Consider the following 23758-nt stretch of genomic DNA (forward strand, 5'->3'; position numbering starts at 1 on the left):
GACATTTCAGTGCTCTCCTCGACAATTTGTGGTGGGAAGGGCCCTATACAAAAGTGTTTATGATGGCTTCCATAGATTTGAAGACCTGTGCGGGAATATATAGTGGAGCATGCCAAACAAGGTATATCAACTTGGGAAGATGTATCATCTTCACCAAATTGATACGTCCCATAATACTGAGGGGGTGTCGGGAAAAGGTCTGAGTTTTGGTTTTAAGAAGATCATACAAGGGTTCTATGTTTAAGCCTATATAGTGTGTGAGGGTTTGTGAGATTTGTACGCCTAGGTATTTGAGCTTACTGGCTCTGACCAAGGGTAGTGATGCTTGGTCTGCTGAGGGAGCATCTACATCCAGCAGGAGGATTTGGGACTTAGACCAGTTAATCTGTAATCCGGAATATGCCCCAAATTGTTTAATGAACTGCAGAGCCGCCTGGAGCGAAGCACCAGCATCCTTCAGGTATAGGAGCATGTCATCTGCATAGAGACTGAGGACCTCAGTCATCTGTCCCATGTGGAGGCTTTTAATGTCCACATGTGCCCTAATGGTGATAGCAAGGGGCTCAACTGTTAGGGCTTACAGCATTGGGGGCCTGTGGCAACCATGCTGGGTACAGCGGGAGAGGGAATAGGGGTCCAAGATCCTACCATTAACTTGGATCCAGGCAGTGGGAGCCTGGTAAAAGAGTTGGAGCCATTTAATAAATTTTGGGTCGAAGCCAAACATGCAAAGACATTCCCACAGGTAGCCCCATTCCATGGAGTCAAATGCCTTAGCAGCATCCAGGCTGACCACCACCCGGGATCCAGTATTATCGTGTGAGTGGACGAAGGTTCATGAAGAGCCTAGGGAGATTGAATGCTATATTCTTGTTGGGCATGAACCCCATCTGATCAGGATGTATTAAGCTAAGGATCACTTTATTTGGCCAAGATCTTGACATCTAGCTGCAGGATGGAGATGAGGCAATAGGACTCCAGAAATGGCGGGTCCTTCCTTGGTTTAGGTATTAATACAACTAGAGCTCCACCCATGGACACTGGAAGTCAAATATATGGGCATAGAGTGCCCGCAGTTTGAGAATCTCATTGAATTGGACATAGAACTCTAGGAGGAGGCGGTTGGAGCCAGGTGCCTTGGACGGTGGTAGATGTGCAAGAGCTTCTTCCATAAAGTCAGTGGTGATGGGCGCCTCTAGCAGGCTGATTTGATAGGGGGTAAGGGTGGGGAAATCGATGTCATGAAGGAACAGGGTCAGTTCCTCTGGGGAGTGATGAGCTGGGGAGATGATTAGAGTAGAACCGCTTGAACTCCTCAGCCACTTGGGAAGGCTCCCAGACCACAGTACCAGAGGGTGACTAAAGTGTAACCACATAAGTATCTGGACAAAATGTATGTATAAATGTGTATTGTTGGAAAAAGAATAAAAAAAGTACTGAACTGAAAAAAAAAGTGTAACCACGACCGGGGGCCTATGGTCAAGGTGGGCCACATAGGCAAGCAATTTACCTGCGCATTCACCATGTGAGGACACCCACACCGCTCCAACCTACACAGATCCCTGGTTGGTACGAAAAATAAAAATAAATCCCGCTGGATATTCTCCAAATCTGACATAGTGGTCAGCTAAAAAGGGTTCAGCCTCCATATGCGGGCCGTGGGGAGTATAGGCAAGCGCATGGTTGCCCAATACAGGGAATGGTCAGAAAGCACCCTGACACCAAACTTCACATCAAGCAGCTCTGGCAGTAAAGAGGGTGAAACTATTATCAGGTCAATGCGAGACATGGCAAATTGGGAAGGTGTGAAACAGGGGTAAGCAACAGCCATCGGATACTTGTGCCTCCGTGTATCTGACATGGCGAACTCTGAAAATAACCACCCGAACCTAGTGATTGAGGGCTGAGGTGACAATGGGGCGGTGGAGCTGATCCTATCATGATTGGGCTTGATGGTCATGTTGAAATCTCCTAGCCATATGGCGGGCACCGAGGGGTGCTTAGCCTTAAAGGTCACCACCTCCTGTAGGACCGCAAACTGGAACGGTGGTGGAACTTGCAGTCTGCTGATGGTGAAGTGCAAAAATAGAGACCGGCCCTGAGGATCCGACTGCAAAAACTGGAGCTTGTTGGATCATCAGGAAACGGCCTGCAATATAACATCCCAAAATTTTAAACACAGAACAATACATTGTGTGATATGGGGGAGGAAGTACACATACACAGAGGGCAGGGCTATGCAGGTGATGAGCAGGGATTAAAAAAAGTGGCAAATAAACAGTCATAGAGGTTGAATAATGAGTACATTCAAATGTCTTTACAAGGTATGTCAAATGTAGGTGAAAGAAAAACAAAGCACATAAACTTTGCCTGCACTGGACCAGCGGGGCAATACTAACAAATGACTGCAGAGGCTGACCAGGGAAACAGAACTTGAAAAGTCAATGGTAACAGCCAGGTCTGAAAATAAAACATGGTTACAGGTAACACCATTTGGGTTGGGGGGCGACTAGGAACTGAAAAGTGCACAACGGTGCAGGGTGGAAAGTTTCCGTCAGTTCAAGCGGAGCAGAATATGCGTCTGAGATTTGAAAGGATCAATACGGTAAGAGGAGAGATGTTGAGGATAAGGTTTCCAGGCAATTGGACAGGAGCATAGGAGAAGGACAGGCCTGGGGTCGGCCGCAGGGGTTAAGGATATATGAGAGCGTGGACATATCCCAACTCACGGTTCGTGGAGAGATGGGTGTTCCTAAGCCGGGACAATGCGGATTGAAGCAGAGGAGTCACAGAGGGGAAGGAGAGGCATCTCCGACGGGATAAGTAGGTTCAGGTCCAGCATTCCTGTGCTCCAGCCAGGACAAGACAGCAGCAGGATCCTCAAAGAAGTGGGCCTTACCATCACAGACTACAGAGTCTCGCTGGGAATAGCATTGCATAAGCCAGGTGGTGGATGCGTAGTTGTCTTTTAGCCTGGATGAATTGCGCTCTCTTCTTTTGTACTTCAGCAGAGAAATCCGGAAACAACACAATGTGGATGTTGCCGAAAGGAATATTGCCTCATTCTTGGGCGAGCCACAGGATAGCATCCCGGTCACAGTAGTTTAAGAATGTGGGGTAGCAACGCTCGGGGGAGGGTGTGCAGCCAGGCGATGAGCACGCTCCACCACAAACATGGATCAGAAGGCCTCTGCTGTAGTTTTTGATAAGCAAGTTCTCAAGGAACGTGGGGGGTCAGGTCCCTCAGCCCTCTCTGTCAGACCCACAAAGCGGAGGTTGCAATGGCAGTGCCTATTCTCCGTGTCATCTTGCTTACCGAGAACAGAGTTTAGCTGGTGTTGCAGCCTCTCGGTGGTCACCTGCAGTGGTGGAATTTCATCCTCTATGTGACTGACCCTGCGCTTGTTCTCAGACTCTCTCTCCCTCAATTTATTGATGTCCTGCCTAATGAGGCATATGTCAACTTCACCTCCTCTATTTTGGAGGTAAGAGTTGTCTGGCACAGAGAAATGGCCTCCGGGACCCTGGCCATATCCCCCGTGGGTGGCCCCTTCCCCCGCCAGGTCCCGCTCCTCATTGAAGAATTTATCCAGCTTTGCCAGGGCTTCTGAGGTCCGTTTTGGTGGTGACATGATGATAGGGAGCAGGAGTAACACTGTGAGTAGCCTAGTAGGGTGATAGGTGAAGAGTCTCCCCCTAAGATCGGTGTAAAGGATATTGCTCAGACGGAGTTCTCAGTCTTTGCTTTCTACACCATGCAGCTCCAGGCCACGCCCCAAAATGTTTTCTCTTTTGTACCCATTTTCTACCAGCTGGACATTTTATAATTGATTGGAGAACAGACTTTTACATGTTGATGATAATAATGTGATAACATCCTCAAAGTTTGGAACCTTAAACAGAAAGTGATAATGAGAGAGGCGTCAATAACCCAATGATGGTGGTCTTCAGGATCAGTCCAGTCTTCATCTTGGTTGTTCTCCTCCATCCTCACTCTTTGACTAAATCATGGACTAAATAAGGAAGTGCGGTACTTCCTGTGTTGGAAAGATGTAATGAGTGATAGAGGGGGTGGGGACACTCATCCTATAATCCCCTCATCACTGTCAATCCTATAAAAGACAGTTGTCATTGTTGTAGGAGATCAGAGGACCCATTTACTAGTTACCTTGAGGGGGAATTGTAAGATCCTCAGAGACAAAGCTGCCTGATGTGGGCGGAGTCCTGGTTTAGGGGAACCAATCAGCTCATGTCTAGTAATAATCTTTTTATTTCTATTTTAGTAGATGGACGGGAGATGAGGAAAACCTCAGAGGATTGTCTCACTCTGTCTCCAGACTGTAAAGTAGAAGATGAGGACATCACACAATATAGTCCAGGAGAAAACCCGACTACCTCAAATGTCCATCCGGCACCACACAGTGTAGATGGACCATCGTATTCCTCTTATCCTGAGGAACCTCAGACTGTGAGGGACGGTGCCGGACCATCGTATTCCTCTTATCTTGAGGAACCTCAGACTGTGAGGGACGGTGACGTCCTTTCAACAGGTAAAAGCTTTTCCTGTACTGAGTGCGGGAAGTGTTTTCATTCTAGATCCAGTATTAATGAGCATAAAATATCTCACACAGGGGAGAAGCCTTATTCCTGTTCTGAATGTGGCAAATGCTTTTCACAGAAGTCCAATCTTTCCAAACATCAGAGATCTCACACAGGGGAGAAGCCATATTTCTGTGCTGAGTGCGGAAAATATTTTTCACGGAAATTTGATCTTTACACACATCAGAGATCTCACACAGGAGAGAAACCTTATTCCTGTTTTGAGTGCGGAAAATGTTTTTCACGGATATCTGTTTTTTACAACCATCAGAGATCTCACACGGGTGAAAAACCTTACTCCTGTCCTGAGTGTGGGAAATGTTTTACACAGAAGTCCCATCTTTATAGACATCAGAAATCTCACACGGGGGAGAAGCTGCATTCATGTCCTGTGTGCGAGAAATGCTTTTCACAAACGTCTGATCTTTACATACATCAAAGATCTCACACGGGGGAGAAACCTTATTCCTGTCCTGAGTGCGGGAAATGTTTTTCAGTGAAGTCCAATCTTTCCAAACATCAGAGATCTCACACGGGGGAGAAACCATATTCCTGTCCTGAGTGATGGAATTGTTCATTACTGAAGTCCTTTGAAATTTCTAGCTTGTATCATCACAGAGTGGTACTGTGGATACAGACTTATTACATGTGCCACATCCTTAATTAATTCAATAAGTCAATAATAGAACATAGAGCTTGGTCTTTTTAGGCACACCAGTACACAATGTTAAAATTAAAATATCTTTAATGTATAATCTATAAAATAAACAAACAAATTAGTTTAAAAATTTGTGCTAATGTATACTGTCTATATGATAGCGTTTTGACCATTCATACATCAAACCATTGCACTACATAGAAAATTGAAATTGTTGTAACGTTCATTTATGGAGTGCTTGATGTACTGTAGAATTGTGGCGTTTTGTATCTTGGCTCGCTCTACATGTTGTGTGCCGATCGCTTCTTCAAGAGCTTAAGCCAACTATTATGCGTGAAAAAAAAATAAGCAACATACATAAATATCACAAAAATAGTGTGAAAGTAGAATAATTCCGATTGACTACCCACAGAGGACCAATGGAATGAGTACCCAATCCAAGTGGGAGGGGCAAACCAACAACTCTGGGGGCATGTGTAACATGATATTAACAGGGTAACAATATGTATATTATAGGTTTAACCCAGGGTTTGACAAATTTGCTTGGAATCTAGGAGCTAGCTAAAAAAGTTAGGAGCCAGAAAACGTGCCCCGTCCCGACGAGCTTGCGTGCAGAAGCGAACACATACGTGAGTAGCGTCCGCGTATGTAAACGGTATTCAAACCACACATGTGAGGTATCGCCGCGATCGTTAGAGTGAGAGCAATAATTCTAGCTCTAGAGCTCTTCTGTAACTCAAAACATGCAACCTGTAGAATTTTTTAAACGTTGCCTATGGAGATTTTAAAGGGTAAAAGTTTGTCGGCATTCCACGAGCGGACGCAATTTTGAAGCGTGACATGTTGGGTATCAATTTACTCGGCGTAACATTATCATTCACAATATAAAAAAAAATTGGGATAACGTTACTGTTGTCTTATTTTTTTAATAAAAAAAAAGTGTATTTTTTCCCCAAAAAAGTGCGCTTGTAAGAGCGCTGCGCAAATACGGCATGACAGAAAGTATTGCAACGATCGCCATTTTATTCTCTAGGGTGTTAGAATAAAAAATATATATGATGTTTGGGGGTTCTAATTAGAGGGAAGGAGATGGCAGTGAAAAAAAGGTGAAAAATTATAAATTAGAACTGCTGTTTAACTTGTAATGCCAACGGCCACCACCAGATGGCGCCAGGTCACAGAAGGAATCTTGGGACTTCACAAAGCCACGGCCTGAATCACCAGCCGTCGCGGGCCCGCGGCGGGAGCGCACGGAGACACAGGATCCTGTGCTTCCGTGCGCCCCCACCTCCCCGGTAATTGAGGCCGCAAAGCCGCGGCCTCAATTACCGGCGGGCGCCAGGTCACAATTTCTTGTAGCAATTGCGACCTGGCGCCCGGATTTTGTCGACCCCTGGTTTAACCACTTGGCGCCCGCACTATAGCCAAATGACGGCTACAGTGTGGACCCCAAATGCCGGGAGGATGTCAATAGACGTCCTCCCCTTCACGCGCTCCCCACGCACTGTGATCACCCGAGTCACTGAGACTTGGGTGATCACAGATCCGAGTAAAGGTCCGGTCCTGGGCCCTTACCACATGATCAGCTGTCAGCCAATGACAGCTGATCACGTGATGTAAACAAAAGGCGGTAATCTTCTTTTTTTTTTTTTTTTAACGCTGACAGCGTGAGGAGAAAAAAAAGCCCATCACCGGCTTATGTGTAAGGGACATCGAGGATGAAAGATCTGACTGCTGAACAGATCAAATTGTGGGAAAATATGCCTAGGGCCTTATGTTGTGCAGTGGATGCCATTAGAGATTCTATCCAACAGGCATTCCGCCACACGCTGCAGCTGGTGCTGATGCGCAAAATTCTTTGGCTAAAGCATTGGTCAGCAGAAGCTCCATGCAAGAAGCTTTTGGCCAGATTCCCCTTCCATGGCGAACACCTCTTTGGGGAAGATTTGGAGAAATATATCCAAAAGATATCGAACAGTAAAACTACCCTTTTACCAGAGAAGAAGAAAAACAAGCGTCCTTGTTTTAAGCGTTTTCTCTTCTCGGCTCCTGGTAGATCTAGCCCCAGCATTTTCAGCCAGCCACAAAAGCGAAGGAAGACCAAGCCCAGTAAAACAAAAAGCAGTGGGGGGGCACAAGCTAACAAGCAAAACCCCAAAGGCGCCCAAGCTCAGCTGAGTGGGGGGACGACTTTGACAGTTTTCAGCCGCATGGCAGACAGAAATGCAGGACAAGTGGGTAGTATCCACAGTAAAGGTCGACCGATATATCGTTCGGCCGATATTTGGGCTTTTTTAGGAAATCGGCATTGGCCGATTATTATGTTAATTAGGCCGATTAGCATAGCGGCGCGCACGGCTCCCATATGTACCTCGCTCAGCACAGCTGACACGGCACGCACAGTGAGAAGCAGCACAGCCCTGGGCACTGTGAATTTCAGACACTGCCTCTCACAAACTTCTTTTTGCTCCCCCAGCCCCTCCTTCTCCTCCTCTCTCCCAGTAAGCTGCAAAATAGATGATGGCCACTCGTTTTTGAACCCCTCCCTTTCTCTCCCTCCCGCCCACCCTATGACCAATCCTATACCACCTTCAGTCCTGCACAGACTATCGGGAAGTGAGTGAGATGAGGGAGAGCCCGGGAAGAGTAAAACCAGAGGGAGGGGCCGAGTGATACCAGGGGGCGGGGCCAGTAGTTACAGGTTCTGGAATGGCATGGCACCTATGAGAATCCTCAGTGGAAGGTAGGACATAGATTAGATGCTTCATTCTATGTGGCTGTCTGTTCTGATTGTGCAGCCTGCAGCTGCTGCATGCACACCATGGGGACTCTTTAGACTAGAGAGGTAAACTCATGAGGAATAGTTGGGGGACAAAGAGCAAGTGAAAAAGGAGGGGGGCAGAAGGGGACAGAGCAAAGCTGATGGGGACAAAACAGAAGACACAGGGTGGGCGTTACTCAGTGGGGTATCTGTCTGCTGAGTGCGGGCAGAGGACAAGCCCATGTCTGCTCAGTTTCTGCTGAGCGAACAGACACAGCCCCACTCTACTCTATGGGCAGTCAGATTTAGGCCCGGTTCACACTAGTGCGATGCGAGAACTGTGCAAATTCAGTGCGGGTCCCACATCGCACCTGAATCGCACAGTGGTTCATACTGTGATCTGAAAACCACTGTAGGTGTCAATGTAAAGCTAATACCCACAGATCAGTTTCCAGATCACAGTGCAAACGATGACATAGTGCAGGAATCGGATTGGATGGGTGTGAACACCTATCCGATTCCAGTGCGGACCAAAAAAAGGGTCCTGCACCATTTTGGTGCGAATGCAATGCGGTTTCAGCCATACAGTTTCTATGGCTGAAATTGTTTTGCACAGACATTGCATGTGATGTGCACTCCAATGTGGTGCGAATCGCATGCGATGTCTGGCATCACGCTTTTATTTTTTAACTGTTAGATTTTATGAGATGAAGGGGGGAAAAAAAGAAGAAAAATCGGCCTAAAATATCGGCCGCAAAAATCTGCATCATATATCGGCCATCGGCCGCCCCAATTTCCAAATATCGGCATCAGCATCGGCCAGAGAAAAACCCATATCGGTCGACCTCTAATCCACAGTACCCCTAGGATACAAACTGGAATTTCGAGAAATCCCATCTTCTCAATTCCCAAGCTCAAGACTCTCCAAAGATCCACTAAAAAGAGTGTCCTTTTTCAAAGGATTGGATCACTTGGGGTGATTACAGAAGTACCCCTAAAGGAGCAGGGTTCAGGTTTTTATTCAAACCTCTTTGTGATTCCAAAACTAAATGGAGATGTCGGACCCATCCTGGATCTAAGATCTCTAAATCAGTTTCTGAACATTTGCCATTTCCAAATGGTTGCCGTTCCTAAGACCCCTTTCACACTGGAGGCGTTTTTCAGGCGCTTTTGCGCTAAAAATGGCGCCTGATAAATGCCTCATCTGCAATCCCAGTGCTTTCACACTGGGGTGCTGTGCTGGCAAGGTGTCAATAAAGTTTTTTCCATTGAAAATCAATGAAATCAGCAGCGGCGCTTTGTGGGCACTTTTAACTCTTTATTCAGCCGCTAGCGGGGGTTAAATGCGCCCTGCTGGCGCCCGAAAATCGCTAGTAAAGCGCCGCTAGTTTTTGCAGCACTTTACCAGCATTTTTTCGGGCGCTGGCAGTGTGAAAGGGCTCTAAAATTTGTACTTGATATTTATGTTCAACCTAAGCCTGCAACTAAGATTATTTTCATAATTGATTTATTTAACCGATTTATTGTTTCGATTAAACAGTGTGGTGTACAATTTAGTTAATATGTAAAGTTTAAAAAAAAGGGCATTCCGGGGCTGTCCGAGGTGGGGTGGGAGGAGGCCTCGGAGGTTTGCTTTCAGGATCTTATTGGATCTAATGATCTGTACGTACAGTTTAACCACTTCCATACCGGGCACTTACGCCCCTTCCTGCCCAAGCCAATTTTCAGCTTTCAGCACTGTCGCACTTTGAATGACAATTGCGCGGTCGTGCTACACTGTACCCAAACAATTTTTTTATCATTTTGTTCCCACAAATAGAGCTTTCTTTTGGTGGTATTTGATCACCTCTGCGGTTTTTATTTTTTGCGCTATAAACAAAAGAAGAGTGACAATTTAAAAAAAAAACACTATTTTTTACTTTTTTATTTAATAAATATCACAATTTAAAAAAAAAAAAAACGTTTTTTTTTCCTCAGTTTAGGCCGATATGTATTCTTCTACATATTTTTGGTAAAAAAAATCGCAATGATCATATATTGATTGGTTTGCGCAAAAGTTATAGCGTTTACAAAATAGCTGATAGATTTATGGCATTTTTATTTTATTAATTTTTTTACTAGTATTGGCGGCGATTTGCGATTTTTTTACTGTCACCGTGACATTGCGGCGAACACATCGGACACTTTTGACACGTTTTTGGCGCCATTCATACAGCGATTAATGCAATAAATATGCACTAATTACTGTATAAATGTGACTGGCATTCAAGGGGTTAACACTAGGGGGTGAGGGAGGGGTTAATATGTATACCTGTATTGTGTTCTAACTGTGGGGGAAGGGGGGTGACTGGGGGAGGTGACCGATCTATGTCTCTATGTACAAGGGACACAGATCGGTCTCCTCTCTCCCCTGACAGGACGTGGAGCTCTGTGTTTACACACAGAGCTCCACGTCTTGTCCCTGTAGCCGCCGATTCCGAGTGCCTGGCGGACATCGCGACCGCCAGGCACGCGCATCGGCATCTCGGGGACGCGCCGGGCGCTCGCGCGCCCCCCAGTGGCCGCAAGAATACAGGACGTCAATTGACGTCCTGTTGAATTTTCAGAGTCACCGTGGAGCCGCCATTTGACGATGGCCCGGTACTCTAGTGGTTAAATGTATACACCAATTGCATTATACTCCTGCCAGGCTGGCTCACATGGGTTTTGTCTCTGCTGCTTCTTGTTCTAGGTGTGGCTCCACTGAGGCCGGATACATACATATGTTTTGGTCTTGTTCTGCTCTGTCGACGTTTTGGAAGGACTTTTTTTTTTTTTTTTAAGGACATCTTAAATTTACCAATTCCTCATACACCAGAGTAGAGCTGCACGATTCTGGTCGAAATGAGAATCGCAATTCTTTTGCTTAGACTAAAGATCACGATTCTCTCACGATTCTCAAAAACTTAATGCCAGAACCCCCCCCCCCCCAAATAAATAAATAAACCTGTAATTTATCTGAAAATATGAATATATAAAAAACAGACCAGTGATATGTCTATAATGTTAAAGACCATATAACTCCTATGAAAAAAGCAGAATCAAACTTTGATTCTGCTTTTTCATAGGAGTTATATGGTCTTTAAAGCGGGGGTTCCGCGGGTTATCAATTTTTTTTTTATATATTATTCTTGCGCTCCTACCTTTAGCACCCCTGCACCAGTGTGTCCCACTCCTTTAGCCGCCGTAATCTGTATTCTCGAGGAAATGATATTTTTTAAAAACGAGCGATGTGCGTTTCCATTTTAACTGCGGGCACTGTGAAGCCCACAGGGTAGTCTTCCGGGATTCGCCGTCAACACTACACGCTTGCTCAGTCACGTGACCCGCGAGATATCGCGGGATTAGAGCACAGCACGTCTCCTGGGATTCTCAGCACTCAATCCCAGGAGACATAGCATAGCGCTGGTCGGGGGAAAAGGATCATACACGCCCACTCCCCGCGGGGAATTTTGATTGACAGGACACAGACAGCAGCAGTACAAAGGTAACAATAGCGATTTAAAAAAAAAAAAACGTTGATTAATTCTTGTCTATGGCTAGTAGTTGACTTCACCCAAAGTGAAAATTTAGGGTGAACCTCCGCTTTAACATTACAGACATATCACCGGTCTCTTTTTTTATACATCCGAAGCAGTACCGCCAGCAACCATTGGGTGGCGCATGGATACACACTACAGTTGTACAGATCTGCAAGAGAAGCCCAGGCATCCATCCAGCGGCGCAGGCTGCTGACGTCGGTTCCGATATCGGCGCCATTTGCGTTCCATGCTGGTTACGTGGAACCGGCCGTGAAACAGAAGAATCGCGGGTCATCCCGTGGGGAGATCGCGGGCGGGGAGAATCGAGATCACGATTCTCTCTGCAATTAATCGTGCAGCTCTACACCAGAGGTTGGACTGTTGGGAGTGCTCAATGAGTTCATACCCAGGACTCATGTTCGAACTCTGGTGCACATAATTCTTTTTTATGCCAGGAAATTAATTCTGTTACAATGGAAGAGAGCCTCTGCTCCAGATATTCAAATGTTGTACCGTATGATAAAAACAAGGTTATACCCATCTTCAAACGCCTCTATAAAGGTAGGGCCTGTCCTGCCAAGTTTACCAAGATTTGGCAGCCCTGGTTTGACATTGCAAATTTCTTTTTGGAAAGACACTCCGCTCTCCCAACCCAATGGGTGTCGCCCTGGGTTGGCTTGCTACTGCTGCAGGTTGATGGGGACAGTGCTGTTGGTTTAGTGATCTCGGGTTCTGGTTGGAGGTGCGGGGGGCGGTGAGGTGTGAATGGCTGTGTGTATGCATGGGTTTGAATGTACTTGGTTTATATCTCCACTGTTTAATATACTATTAGCTAGATTCAGAAAGCCCGCCGCATCTTTGCGGCGGCGTAGTGTATCGTATTTACACTACGCCGCCATACGTTAGCAAGGCAAGTGCTGTATTCACAAAGTACTTGCCTGTTAAGTTACGGCGGCGTAGCGTAAATGGGGCCAGCGTAAGCGCGCCTAATTCAAATGAGGATGTGGGGGGCGTGTTTTATGTATATGAAGTGTGACTTGACGTTTTTTAAGAACGGCGCATGCGCCGTCCGTGTACATATCCCAGTGTGCATTGCGGCTAAGTACGCCGCACGGATGTATTGGTTTCGACGTGGACGTAAATTACGTCCAGCCCTATTCACGGACGACTTACGCAAACGACGTAAAATTTTCACATTTCGACGCGGGAACGACGGCCATACTTAACATTACTAGTCCAGCTATTTGATGGAATAACTATACGCCTGAAAATGCCTTACGTAAACGGCGTATCTGTACTGCGTCGGCCGGGCGTACGTTCGTGAATCGGCGTATCTAGTGATTTACATATTCTACGCCGACCGCAATGGAAGCGCCACCTAGCGGCCAGCCTAAAAATTACACTGTAAGATACGACAGTGTAAGACACTTACGCCGCTCGTATCTTCGCCTAATTTAAGCGTATCTGGTTATCGGAATACGCATAAATTTGCGTCGGTGCAGATTCAGACTTAGGCCGGCGTATCTACTGATACGCCGGCCTAAGACTTTCTGAATCCACCTATATGACTTTCCCGTCGTGGGGCCTTATGTGGTCCACTTTGGCTGACCTACTTCTTCTGTTGTTTTAGTTTTCCTCCCGTTGAGGAACCGGGGTTCACAATATTTTGATAAAACCATATGGCCTGCTATTGTAAACGCGCTGTGATCTATATATGTGATATAACCGTTTACAAATCTGTTTGCTTTGTACTTGGAAAAAAAACAATAAATAAATCTTTAAAAAAAAGTAAAAAAAAAAGGCAATTTATTCTTAAATATCTCAATGCAGTGGTAAATATAAATAACCAACCATATGGTTAGGGAGCAAAATCTCGAATCCACTCTGAGTATAACAGACAGAAGATATATATACCGGGCCAGATTCACAGAAAAAGTACGCCGGAGTATCTGCTGATACTCCGGCGTACTTTCAAATTTGCCGCGTCGTATCTTTATTTGTAATTCACAAAGATACGACGGCTTTTGGCAAAGATCCGACAGGCGTACAGCTTCGTACGCCTTCGGATCCTAGGTGTAATTTTCCGGCGGCCGCTGGGTGGAGTTCGCGTCGTTTTCCAGCGTTGGGTATGCAAATTAGCTGATTACGGCGATCCACGAAGATACGCGCGTTCATCGCAATCTCTTACATCGTCGCTAGTCGGTTTTTACCGTCGCAAACATAAGCCTGCTTTTTCATGGCTTACATTTAGAACAGTCATGTTAAAGTATGGCCGTCGTTCCCGCTTCGAATTTCAATTTTTTTTTTTTTTTTTGCATAAGACGTCCGGGAATACGAAACGACGTAACGCACGTTGCCGTTCAAAAAATACGTCGGTGCGCTGTAATTTCGCGCAAAGCACGTCGGAAAATTTTCACATGGAGCATGCGCAGAACGTTCGGCGCGGGAACGCGCCTAATTTAAATGGTACACGCCCATTTGAATTAGGCGGGCTTGCGCCGGACGGCTTTACGTTACACCGCCGTAAGTTTACACGCAAGTGCTTGGTGAATCAGGCACTTGCGCTGAAAACTTGCGGCGGTGTAACGTAAAGACGATGCGTTACGCCGCCACAGATATCTGTGAATCTGGCCCACTGTATATACACTATTAGAGGTTGAATCTGGTAAATATCATCAGACTGTGAAACAGTGAAAGTAATAACATATATTACTTATATCATAGAATAATAAATACACCCAGAAGTGAGATATATGGGCATTTTTAACTAGGAGTCAGACATGAAGCTATATTGTCGTGGAAATTCCACTATACACGTTATCCATATCTCCTGCGATTTAAGCACCCTTTCAGCCTAATGGTATAATGCAGCCCTCAAAAATTCACTCTTTTACTCGCATTTTGCGAGTATAATTTTATCCAGGGCGAGTGAGGATGGAGTGAACCAGGCTGACAGCCAGGAAACTGTCAAGCGGCAGGGCTGGACTGCCCTGGCGGCCGCTTTGAGTGAGGCTGCAGTAGAACACTTTCATTGCAGGACAATACAGTGTCCCGCAATGAAAGTGACAGTCTGGGAACAGGGGTGGACCGAGCTGCCATAGCTCTGGCTCTGCCTCCACCTCTTCCACCTACTACTGATCACTGGTTGCTATAGCCGCTTGGCGTCTGGCAACCAGTGACATCACTGCCCACATTGAAAGCAGAGGAGGATTTCACTTCCTCCTCCTCTGCGCTAGTGCTGCTGGGGAGGCATGCTGCTGGTTCTCTCACCTCCGCTCCAGTGACTGGCTTGCTGCTTGGCTGTGAGGTGTTTCTGTTCCCACTTGCTACGAGGTATCTCTCCCTCTCACTTCCTCCCCCCTCCTGCCCACCTCACACTAACACACAGATTGAAGCCCCCCTTCTCCTTGGCTTGGATGTCACAGGAGGGAAGGAGGGGGAGGAGAATGGACACAGCACTCAGGAGGGAAGGAGGGGGAGGAGAATGGACACAGCACTCAGGAGGACGGGACATGCTGATCTGAGGTCAGTACACACAATCTTAATGCTTGGCACTTGCAGCAGAAAGAGACACAGAGACAGGGGGCAAGTTGTCAAAAAATAATACTGGCAGTGATTTGGGGGGATAAGAGCATGCTGTATGTGCTAGGGGGGCACTTTAGGAGGGGAGATAAATTGTTTTTTTATTCAACCCCCCCTTCCAGAACAATTTCTCTCCCCTCCCAAAGTGTGCCCCCCCAACACATACAGCATGCTCTTATCCCCACAATCACTGCCAGTATTCTTCTTTGACAACTTGCCCCCTCCCCATCTTCAAAGACAAGCTGTCTGCTATTGAGGGGAAAATTGTACCATCTGGAAACTTTGCTAGAGATTCAGGGCAATTGCTCCGGGTGTCAGTGCCCCCCCCCTGTCAGGTAAGTTAGTGAAGCCAAGTGCCTGACCTTTTTTTCAGCAATGGGCTCCAAGACTCAGGACTGGTTCACACCACAAATCACATAGGAACACGCTCTGCGTTCCTTTGCGATTCACATGCCTTCCAGGTTCTGTGCGATTTCAGCCCTTTCATTTGAATGGGATGAAACCATGTCGGTCTGCACCAAGAGCTGTGCATGCGCTACCTGCCCCAAAAGTCTGCAAAAAAATATGTCAAAAATCATCTTTTTGTGGGGGTGGGGGGGGGCACAGTAATGGGGCACAGTAATGCTACATTGATGGGGCACAGTAATGCTGCAAGTGATGGGGCACTGTAATGTTGCAAGTGATTGTGATGGGGCACAGTAAGGCTGCATTGATGGGGCACAGTAAGGCTGCATTTACGGGCAAAGTGAGGCTGCACAGATGGTTATTGATATGATTTATGTTACTTTTGTTAATATTTATTTTTGGAACGTAATTCTGTTTAAAATATTTAACAGTGTAATTTCATGAGATAATTTACAAGGTCATGTTTAGGGGCGGACTTAGGGGTGGGGCAGGGGAGGTGTTGGGCGGGGCAACTGGTGGCGAGTAACTCTTAAGGCCTGGCTAGTGGCTCAGGACTTGAAATTTTGAGCCCTGGTATAATGTATCTTATGCCGCGTACACACGATCATTTTTCGGCATGAAAAAAACGTCGTTTTTAACCACTTAACCCCCGGACCATATTGCTGGTCAAAGACCAGAGCACATTTTGCGATTCGGCACTGCGTCGCTTTAACTAACAATTGCGCGGTCGTGTGACGTGGCTCCCAAACAAAATTGGCGTCCTTTTTTTTTCCCCCACAAATAGAGCTTTCTTTTGGTGGTATTTGATCACCTCTGCGGTTTTTATTTTTTGCGCTATAAACAAAAATAGCGACAATTTTGAATTTTTTTTATATTTTTTTACTTTTTTGCTATAATAAATATCCCCCAAAAATATATAAAAAAACATTTTTTTTTCTCAGTTTAGGCCGATACGTATTCTTCTACATAATTTTCATTAAAAAAAAATCGCAATAAGCTTTATTGATTGGTTTGCGCAAAAGTTATAGCATTTACAAAATAGGGGGTATTTTTATGGCATTTTTATTAATATTTTTTTTTTTTTACTAGTAATTGCGGCGATCAGCATTTTTTTTTTCGGTACTGCGACATTATGGCGGACACTTCAGACACTTTTGACACCTTTTTGGGACCATTGGCATTTTTATAGCGATCAGTGCTATAAAAATGCATTGGATTACTATAAAAATGGCACTGGCAGTGAAGGGGTTAACACTAGGGGGCGGGGAAGGGGTTAAGTATGCCTGGGTGTGTTCTTACTGTAGGGGGGGTGGACTCACTAGGGGAAATGACAGATCGCTGTTCATACATTGTATGAACAGAAGATCAGCATTTCTCTCCCTGACAGGACCGGGAGCTGTGTGTTTACACACACACAGCTCCTGATCCTCGCTCTGTAACGAGTGATCGCGCGTGCCCGGCGGCGATCGCGCCCGCCAGGTACATGCGTTGGGGGCGAGCGAGAGTGGTCGCTTCGAGAGCCGACGTAGAGCTACGGGCTCTCGCGCAGGGGAGACAACCTGCCGCCGTAGAACTGCGGCGGCTGGTCGACAAGCAGTTAAATGTCATTAAAATGATCGTGTTTGGGCTTCACATAATTTTTCGGGTTCTGAAAAATGACAACATTTTTTTTTCGAACATGCTGCATTTTTTAACAACATTTTAAACTATGTCATTTTCGGGTTGTAAAAAATAATCGTGTGTGGGCTAAAACGCCTTAAAAAACTTGCGCATGCTCAAAAGCAAGTTATGAGACGGGAGCGCTCGTTCTGGTAAAACTACCGTTCATAATGGAGTAAGCACTTTCATCACGCTGTAACAGACAGAAAAGCGCGAATCGTCATTTACTAACAAGGAATCGGCTAAAGCAGCTCCAAGGGTGGCGCCATCCGAATGGAACTTCCCCTTTATAGTGCCGTCGTACGTGTTGTACGTCACTGCGCTTTGCTAGAGCATTTTTAAAAAACGATGGTGTGTGGGCAACGTCGTTTTAATGATGACATGCCGAAAAACGTTGTTTTTTTTTCATGCCGAAAAAATGATCGTGTGTACGCAGCATTAGTATCACTCTGTTTCCCGCATATCCCCAAAGAAACATAAGTATGCTTATGGGCTTACATCCTCAGCTCAACCAACTGCCTAAACCTCGGAGTACTCTTTATTTATATAACAATAGAGCCTGACAGTTTCACAGTCGACCAATCAAGCACAGGCATTCCTTCAAACAGGAGGAGTTTTACAACAACCAATGAACAATGACTAGTGGAGTCTTAGGGGTGTGTCTGGGCAGGGTATGATCTCCCTCCCCCTGTACCTGTAAGGCCCTGTACACACGGTCGGACAAAACCGACGAGAATGGTCCGATGGACCGTTTTCATTGGTTCACCTCTGAAGTGGCCTAATATGTGTACACACCATCAGTTAAAAATGCGATCGGGTCAGAACGCGGTGACGTAAAACACACGACGTGCTGAATAAAACGAAGTTCAATGCTTCCAAGCATGCGTCGACTTGATTCTGAGAATGCGCGGGTTTTGAACCGATGCTTTTCTGTACTAACCATCGGTTTGGTCCGATCGGGCAGCGGTCCATCGGTTCGGTTTTGACGCATGTTTAGAAATTTTGGACCGAAGGAAAACAGACCGATAGCCTATACACAAGGTCGGTTTGGTCCGATGAAAATTAACTTCGGTTCATTCTCATCGGACCAAACCGACCGTGTGTACGAGGCCTAAGCCATGCTCTCCAGTAAGTGAAAGATGCATGGCTCTAAATCGTGGACGCTCTCCTCGAACATGACCATTCAAAATCTCCCGTTTTTACCGTTGGCGTGAATCCCTATTCTGCGTTGTTCAGAGAATGCATATCCCCGGATTATACTTCTGTTCCCGTTTATGGGATATTATCTGCAGGGCATGCCACACCCCCCAAATGTGTGGATCAGGCACACTGGGGTGACACAAGCGTACATCCACTCATAACCGATAAAGTCTTCGCAGAGTGAACACATCCCCCTCAGACGATTGTCTGTGCATCGCACAGGGGCCCTTTCGCTGGCAAACACCTCTCTCCAACCTCAGGAAGTTTTCCACTACCAGACGGATCTAAACCAGTGTCAGTCTGCCCCAGTCAGCTCTTTAGAGCAGTCTGGGATCCTCTATGCCTTGTACTTGGGTTGCGCTTCGGGGCATCTCATCTCAGCGAGGAAGATGTGGTCATCTGCTCGGGCGCTATTCACTCGTCCAATTAGGCAACAGTAGCACCTCATCACGTCATATAGAAGGAATAGAAACAAAAACATGAGTATATATATCCCTACTTCCGTTGTCCACATGCTGGTTTCAAAAGACCCCAAGCTCCTCCCACCACATCCCTGTTGATACATCACATCATATTAATGGACAGGAAGGGGGAGGGGAAGCCTAGCTTCAGCTTCCCTGAATTTCAAATTATGTCTATCAAGACATTAAAAAAAATCTATGGCCAACATCATATAGGAAACTTTAACGTCTTAAAAAAAACTTTTGTCCCGATACCCCCCCATATTGCAAATGGGAGTGAATACCCCTCGATCCCCTGGGCAGTCTGATCACTAAAATTCCTGTAAAATAAATGGCTCAAGGTGGTCAACCAAAGCTTTTTTTCCCCCTACCGTAAGCTATACAATAAACCGCGCCTCTACAAACCAAAATCACCTTTTCAACACAGAACAGACCGTACTACTTAACTCACACTAAACGTTGAAATCTGGCCCAAAGGCAGATACATTCCACCAGAACCAAAACACAGCAGACTTGAAATGGAAGTTGCAACAAACAAAGATCAAACCACGATAAGATGGCCATGAAAGCTGGACCACGACCACATGGTAGATAAAATATGGACTACAGCAAAATAGCAGACGAAAGCCAGGCCACGACCACATGGTACTACAACAAAATGGCCGATGACAATCGGGCCACATGGTGAATTTAACTCATGGAAATGTAATTGCCGATCCCGCCAAAACCAGCACAAACTGACTTCCCCACTAGAAAACCAAAACTTCTCCCCACATTTGAGACACCAAATGAACACTTTAACCGTAGACAAACATTTTAGGCTACATACTACTAGGGTCCTTGGCCAACCAAACACAGGCTCTCCAATAAAACAACAACGTTACATTAAACACAAGTTTTCCACTACCAGACGGATCTCAACCAGTGTCAGTCTTCCCCAGTCAGCTCTTTAGAACAGGCTGCGGGAGTACGAACACTGGGAGACACTATGACAATACATATTAAATACATCTTCCTAAAATTTCTACAACACCTTTCACACCCAGTCACTATGGGCCAGATTCACAAAAGAGATACGACGGCGTATCTCCTGATACACCGTCGTATCTCTGAGAGTATCTATGCGGCTGATTCATAGAATCAGTTACGCGTAGATAGCCCTAAGATCCGTCAGGTGTAATTGACTTACACCGTCGGATCTTAGGATGCAATACTTCGGCCGCCACTGGGTGGAGTTTGCGTTGTTTTCCAGCGTCGGGTATGCAAATTAGCTTTTAATGGCGATCCACGAAGGTACGCGCGTTCGTTACGTCGTCGCTAGTCGGTTTTTCCCGTCGCAAAGTTAGGCCTGCTTTTTCATGGCTTAACTTTACACGAGCCATGTTAAAGTATGGCCGTCGTTCCCGGGTCGAATTTCAAATTTTTTTTTTTTTCGTAAGACTTCCGGGAATACGAAAGTACGTTACGCACGTCGCAATTCAAAAAACACGTCGGGGCACCGTAATTTCACGCAATGCACGTCGGGAAATTTCCTAACGGAGCATGCGCAGAACGTTCGGCGCGGGAACGCGCCTAATTTAAATGGTACACGCCCCATTTGAATTAGGCGGGCTTGCGCCGGACGTCTTTACGTTACTTCGTTGCAAGTTTATACTCAAGTGCTTTGTGAATCAAGCACTTACAAGGAAAACTTGCGGCGGTGTAACTTAAAGACGATACGTTACGCCGCCGCAGTTCTCTATGAATCTGGCCCTATAAACTTAGTGCTGCTAGTAATATTATGTGGCTTCCCTTCCACACCCAGTCACTATAATCTTAGTGAGGGCAGAGTACTGCATTAATTATATGAATAATTATGTAAAGTACTCCATACTAACAAGTATGTGCCCAGTGAAAGTATATAAACATAAGATACTGCTGCTGGTGCAAAAAATATTCACACTTCACCTATATTACAACATGAGAAAAAAAACTGTGCCTGTGCTATTTACTATAATCCTTGAGGTGTAAAAACAATAAAGTGCAATTAGTGTAGAATGACAACAATTTTCAACTGCTCAATAAATTGCATTCTGGGCCATAGATAAAGTATGTGCATTCCATAATAAATCAATCAAGATAATATAATTACAATGATAAAAATATATATTTATTTAGCGTACACCACGGGACACAGAGCCATAATGGGTTAAGGGTCACCAGCGGTGATTGGACACTGGCACAGCCAATTGAAGACAATTCCCCTCCATATAACCCCTCCCATCAGGGAAGTACCTCAGTTTTTCCGCCAGTGTCTAAAGGTGTTGGATGTGATAGGATGCTAGACGGAAAGCTCTACAAAAGAGACCCTCTGGGGGTAAAAAGAGCTATGCTTTTGGACCCATCCAAGATGCCTAAAATGAAGCCAAAACTGGATGGGATCCGGGCCTCATGCATGAGGTGAACGCCTCTTTGGGGATGACCTGGAAAAATATATCCAAAAGATATCAAGTGGTAAAACCACCCTTTTACCTGAGAAAAAGAAAAACAAGCGACCTTGTTTTAAACGTTCTCTTTCCCCAGTTCTGTGTAAGCCTGCCTCCAGCCAGTGGTGACGGCATTTTCAGCCAGCCACAAAGGCCTAAGGAAATCCGGCTCAGAAGAACAAGAAGCCATGGGGTTCAAGAGCTAACAAGCAAGACCCCAAAGCCTCTCTGTGAAGGTGCGCCCCCGCTCGGCCGAGTGGGGGGATGACTTTGTCAGTTTTCAGCGGCATGGCAGACAGAAATCCACGACAAGTATCCACAGTATTCTTGGGGTACAAACTGGAATTTCGAGAGATCCCATCTTCTCAGTTCCGAAGTTCAAGACTCTCCAAAGATTCACAAAAAAGAGGATCCTTCTTCAAAGGTTTGGATCACTTGCTGTCTCAAGGGGTAGTCACAGAAGTACCCCCAAAAGAGCAAGGTTCAGGTTTTTATTCAAACCTCTTTGTTAATGCCAAAACCAAATGCAGACGTCAGACCCATCTTGGATCTAAGATCTCTAAATCGGTTTCTGAACATTCACCTTTTCCGAATGGAAACCATTCGATCAGTGGTCGCCACACTACAAGGTGGAGAATTCATGGCGTCCATAGACATCAAGGACACATATTTACATGTACCCATCCATCCTGCGCACCAAAGATTCCTAAGGTTTGCTGTAGAACAGCGCTGCTTCCAATTCGTTTGGTGTAGCTACCACGCCCAGGGTATTTACAAAGGTACTAGCTCCTCTGTTGGCAAATCTGAGGACACAAGGCATAGGAGTAACAGCCTATCTAGACAATCTACTGGTGATAGATCAGTCAGTGCAGGATTAGATCATGCCTTGCTAACTACGGTAAAATACCTGGAGCAGTTAGGATGGATTGTAAACCTACAAAAATCCTCTCTACAAGCCCAAAGAAGGGTAGAGAATCTGGGCATGATCATAGACACAGCCCAAAGCAGGGTATTCCTGCCAGAGCCAAAGATACAGTCTCTGAAAGACCTGATCCACAAGGTCAGGACAAAGAAAGGGCCGTCTATTCACCTTTGCATGAGGCTATTAGGAAAGATGTTGGCCTCATTCGAGACTGTCCCTTACACCCAGTTTCATTCGAGACTCCTTCAGTATACTAACTGCCTGGAACAAAAAGATCCAAGCTCTGTATTTACCCATGCACCTGTCTCCACAAGTGCGCCAAAGCTTCCACTGGTGGCTAATGACCGAAAACTTGTGGAAAGGAAGATCCTTTCTCCCAGTCACCTGGAAGGTGGCGTCTACGGATGCCAGCCTATCGGGATGGGGAGCAGTGTTCGAAGAAGCCTCAGTTCAGGGAACCTGGGCCAAGACCGAAGAGAGTCTGCCCATCAACATACTGGAGATCTAGCCCTCAGAACCTGAACACACAGGTTACAGGGCCACCCTGTCCGGATTCAATCTGACAATGCTCCTGCAGTAGCTTACATCAATCACCAAGGAGGCACCCGCAGTCAGGGTGCTTAGAAGTAGGTGAATCAAATTCTGGCACGGGCAGAAGAGCAGGTTCCTTGTCTTTCTGCAATCTTCATCCCAGGGGGTAGAGAACTGGCAAGCGGACTATCTGATTCACCAGCAGCTATCACCAGGAGAGTGGTCTCTCCACCCCGATGTCTTTCAGGTCATATGCCAGAGATGGGGGACCCTGGATGTAGACCTGCTAGCATCCAGGTTCAACAAGAGGTTGGACAACTTTATGTCCAGGACGAGAGATCCTCTAGCCCAGTGTTTCCCAACTCCAGTCCTCAAGGCACACCAACAGGTCATGTTTTCAGGCTTTCCATTATTTTGCACAGGTGATTTGATCAGTTTCACTGCCCTAGTAATTACCACAGTAGTTTCATCTGAGGGAAATCCTGAAAACATGACCTGTTGGTGTGCCTTGAGGACTGGAGTTGGGAAACACTGCTCTAGCCTATGGAACGGATGCTCTAATAACACCCTGGAATCAGTTCTCACTGATCTATGCATTCCCTCTGATCCCTCTCTTACAAAGACTACTTCGCATGATCAAAAAGGAGGGAATACCAGTACTCCTAGTGGCCCCAAATTGGCCCAGGAGGCCTTGGTACGCCAAGATCATAAAGATGGCAGTAGGAAGGCCCTGGAAGCTTCCGTTTCGACACGACCTGCTATCCAGTGTTCCATTCTTCCTTACAAAAGCTAAATTTGATGGTCTGGCTGCTGAGACCCACATTTTGAAAAAACAAAGGGGTCTCTGGTTGAGCTCTTTCTATGCTCATTAATGCTAGAAAGCCAGCCTCCAGACTCCTCTACTATAGAGTCTGGAAAGCGTATGTTTCCTGGTGTGAATCCAGAGAATGGAATC

The 23758-nt window shown here is 46.0% G+C and overlaps 1 protein-coding gene across 1 annotated transcript in view; it reads left to right on the top strand.

Annotated features, from left to right (window-relative positions):
• Window positions 1-604: 604 nt before the first annotated feature.
• The window catches only part of LOC120935226 (zinc finger protein 585A-like), a gene marked incomplete at its 3' end in the record, with an annotated part of 241861 nt that continues 218707 nt past the window's right edge, over window positions 605-23758 (top strand). The window contains exons 1-3 of the mRNA XM_040347392.1: window positions 605-819; window positions 3101-3137; window positions 4640-5160. Of these exons, the coding sequence (XP_040203326.1) occupies window positions 605-819; window positions 3101-3137; window positions 4640-5160 (773 nt within the window). The remainder of the gene's footprint in view (window positions 820-3100; window positions 3138-4639; window positions 5161-23758) is intronic.

Source organism: Rana temporaria, chromosome 4 (genome assembly GCF_905171775.1).
Source record: "Rana temporaria chromosome 4, aRanTem1.1, whole genome shotgun sequence".
In the NCBI taxonomy this organism is placed as follows: Eukaryota; Metazoa; Chordata; class Amphibia; order Anura; family Ranidae; genus Rana; species Rana temporaria.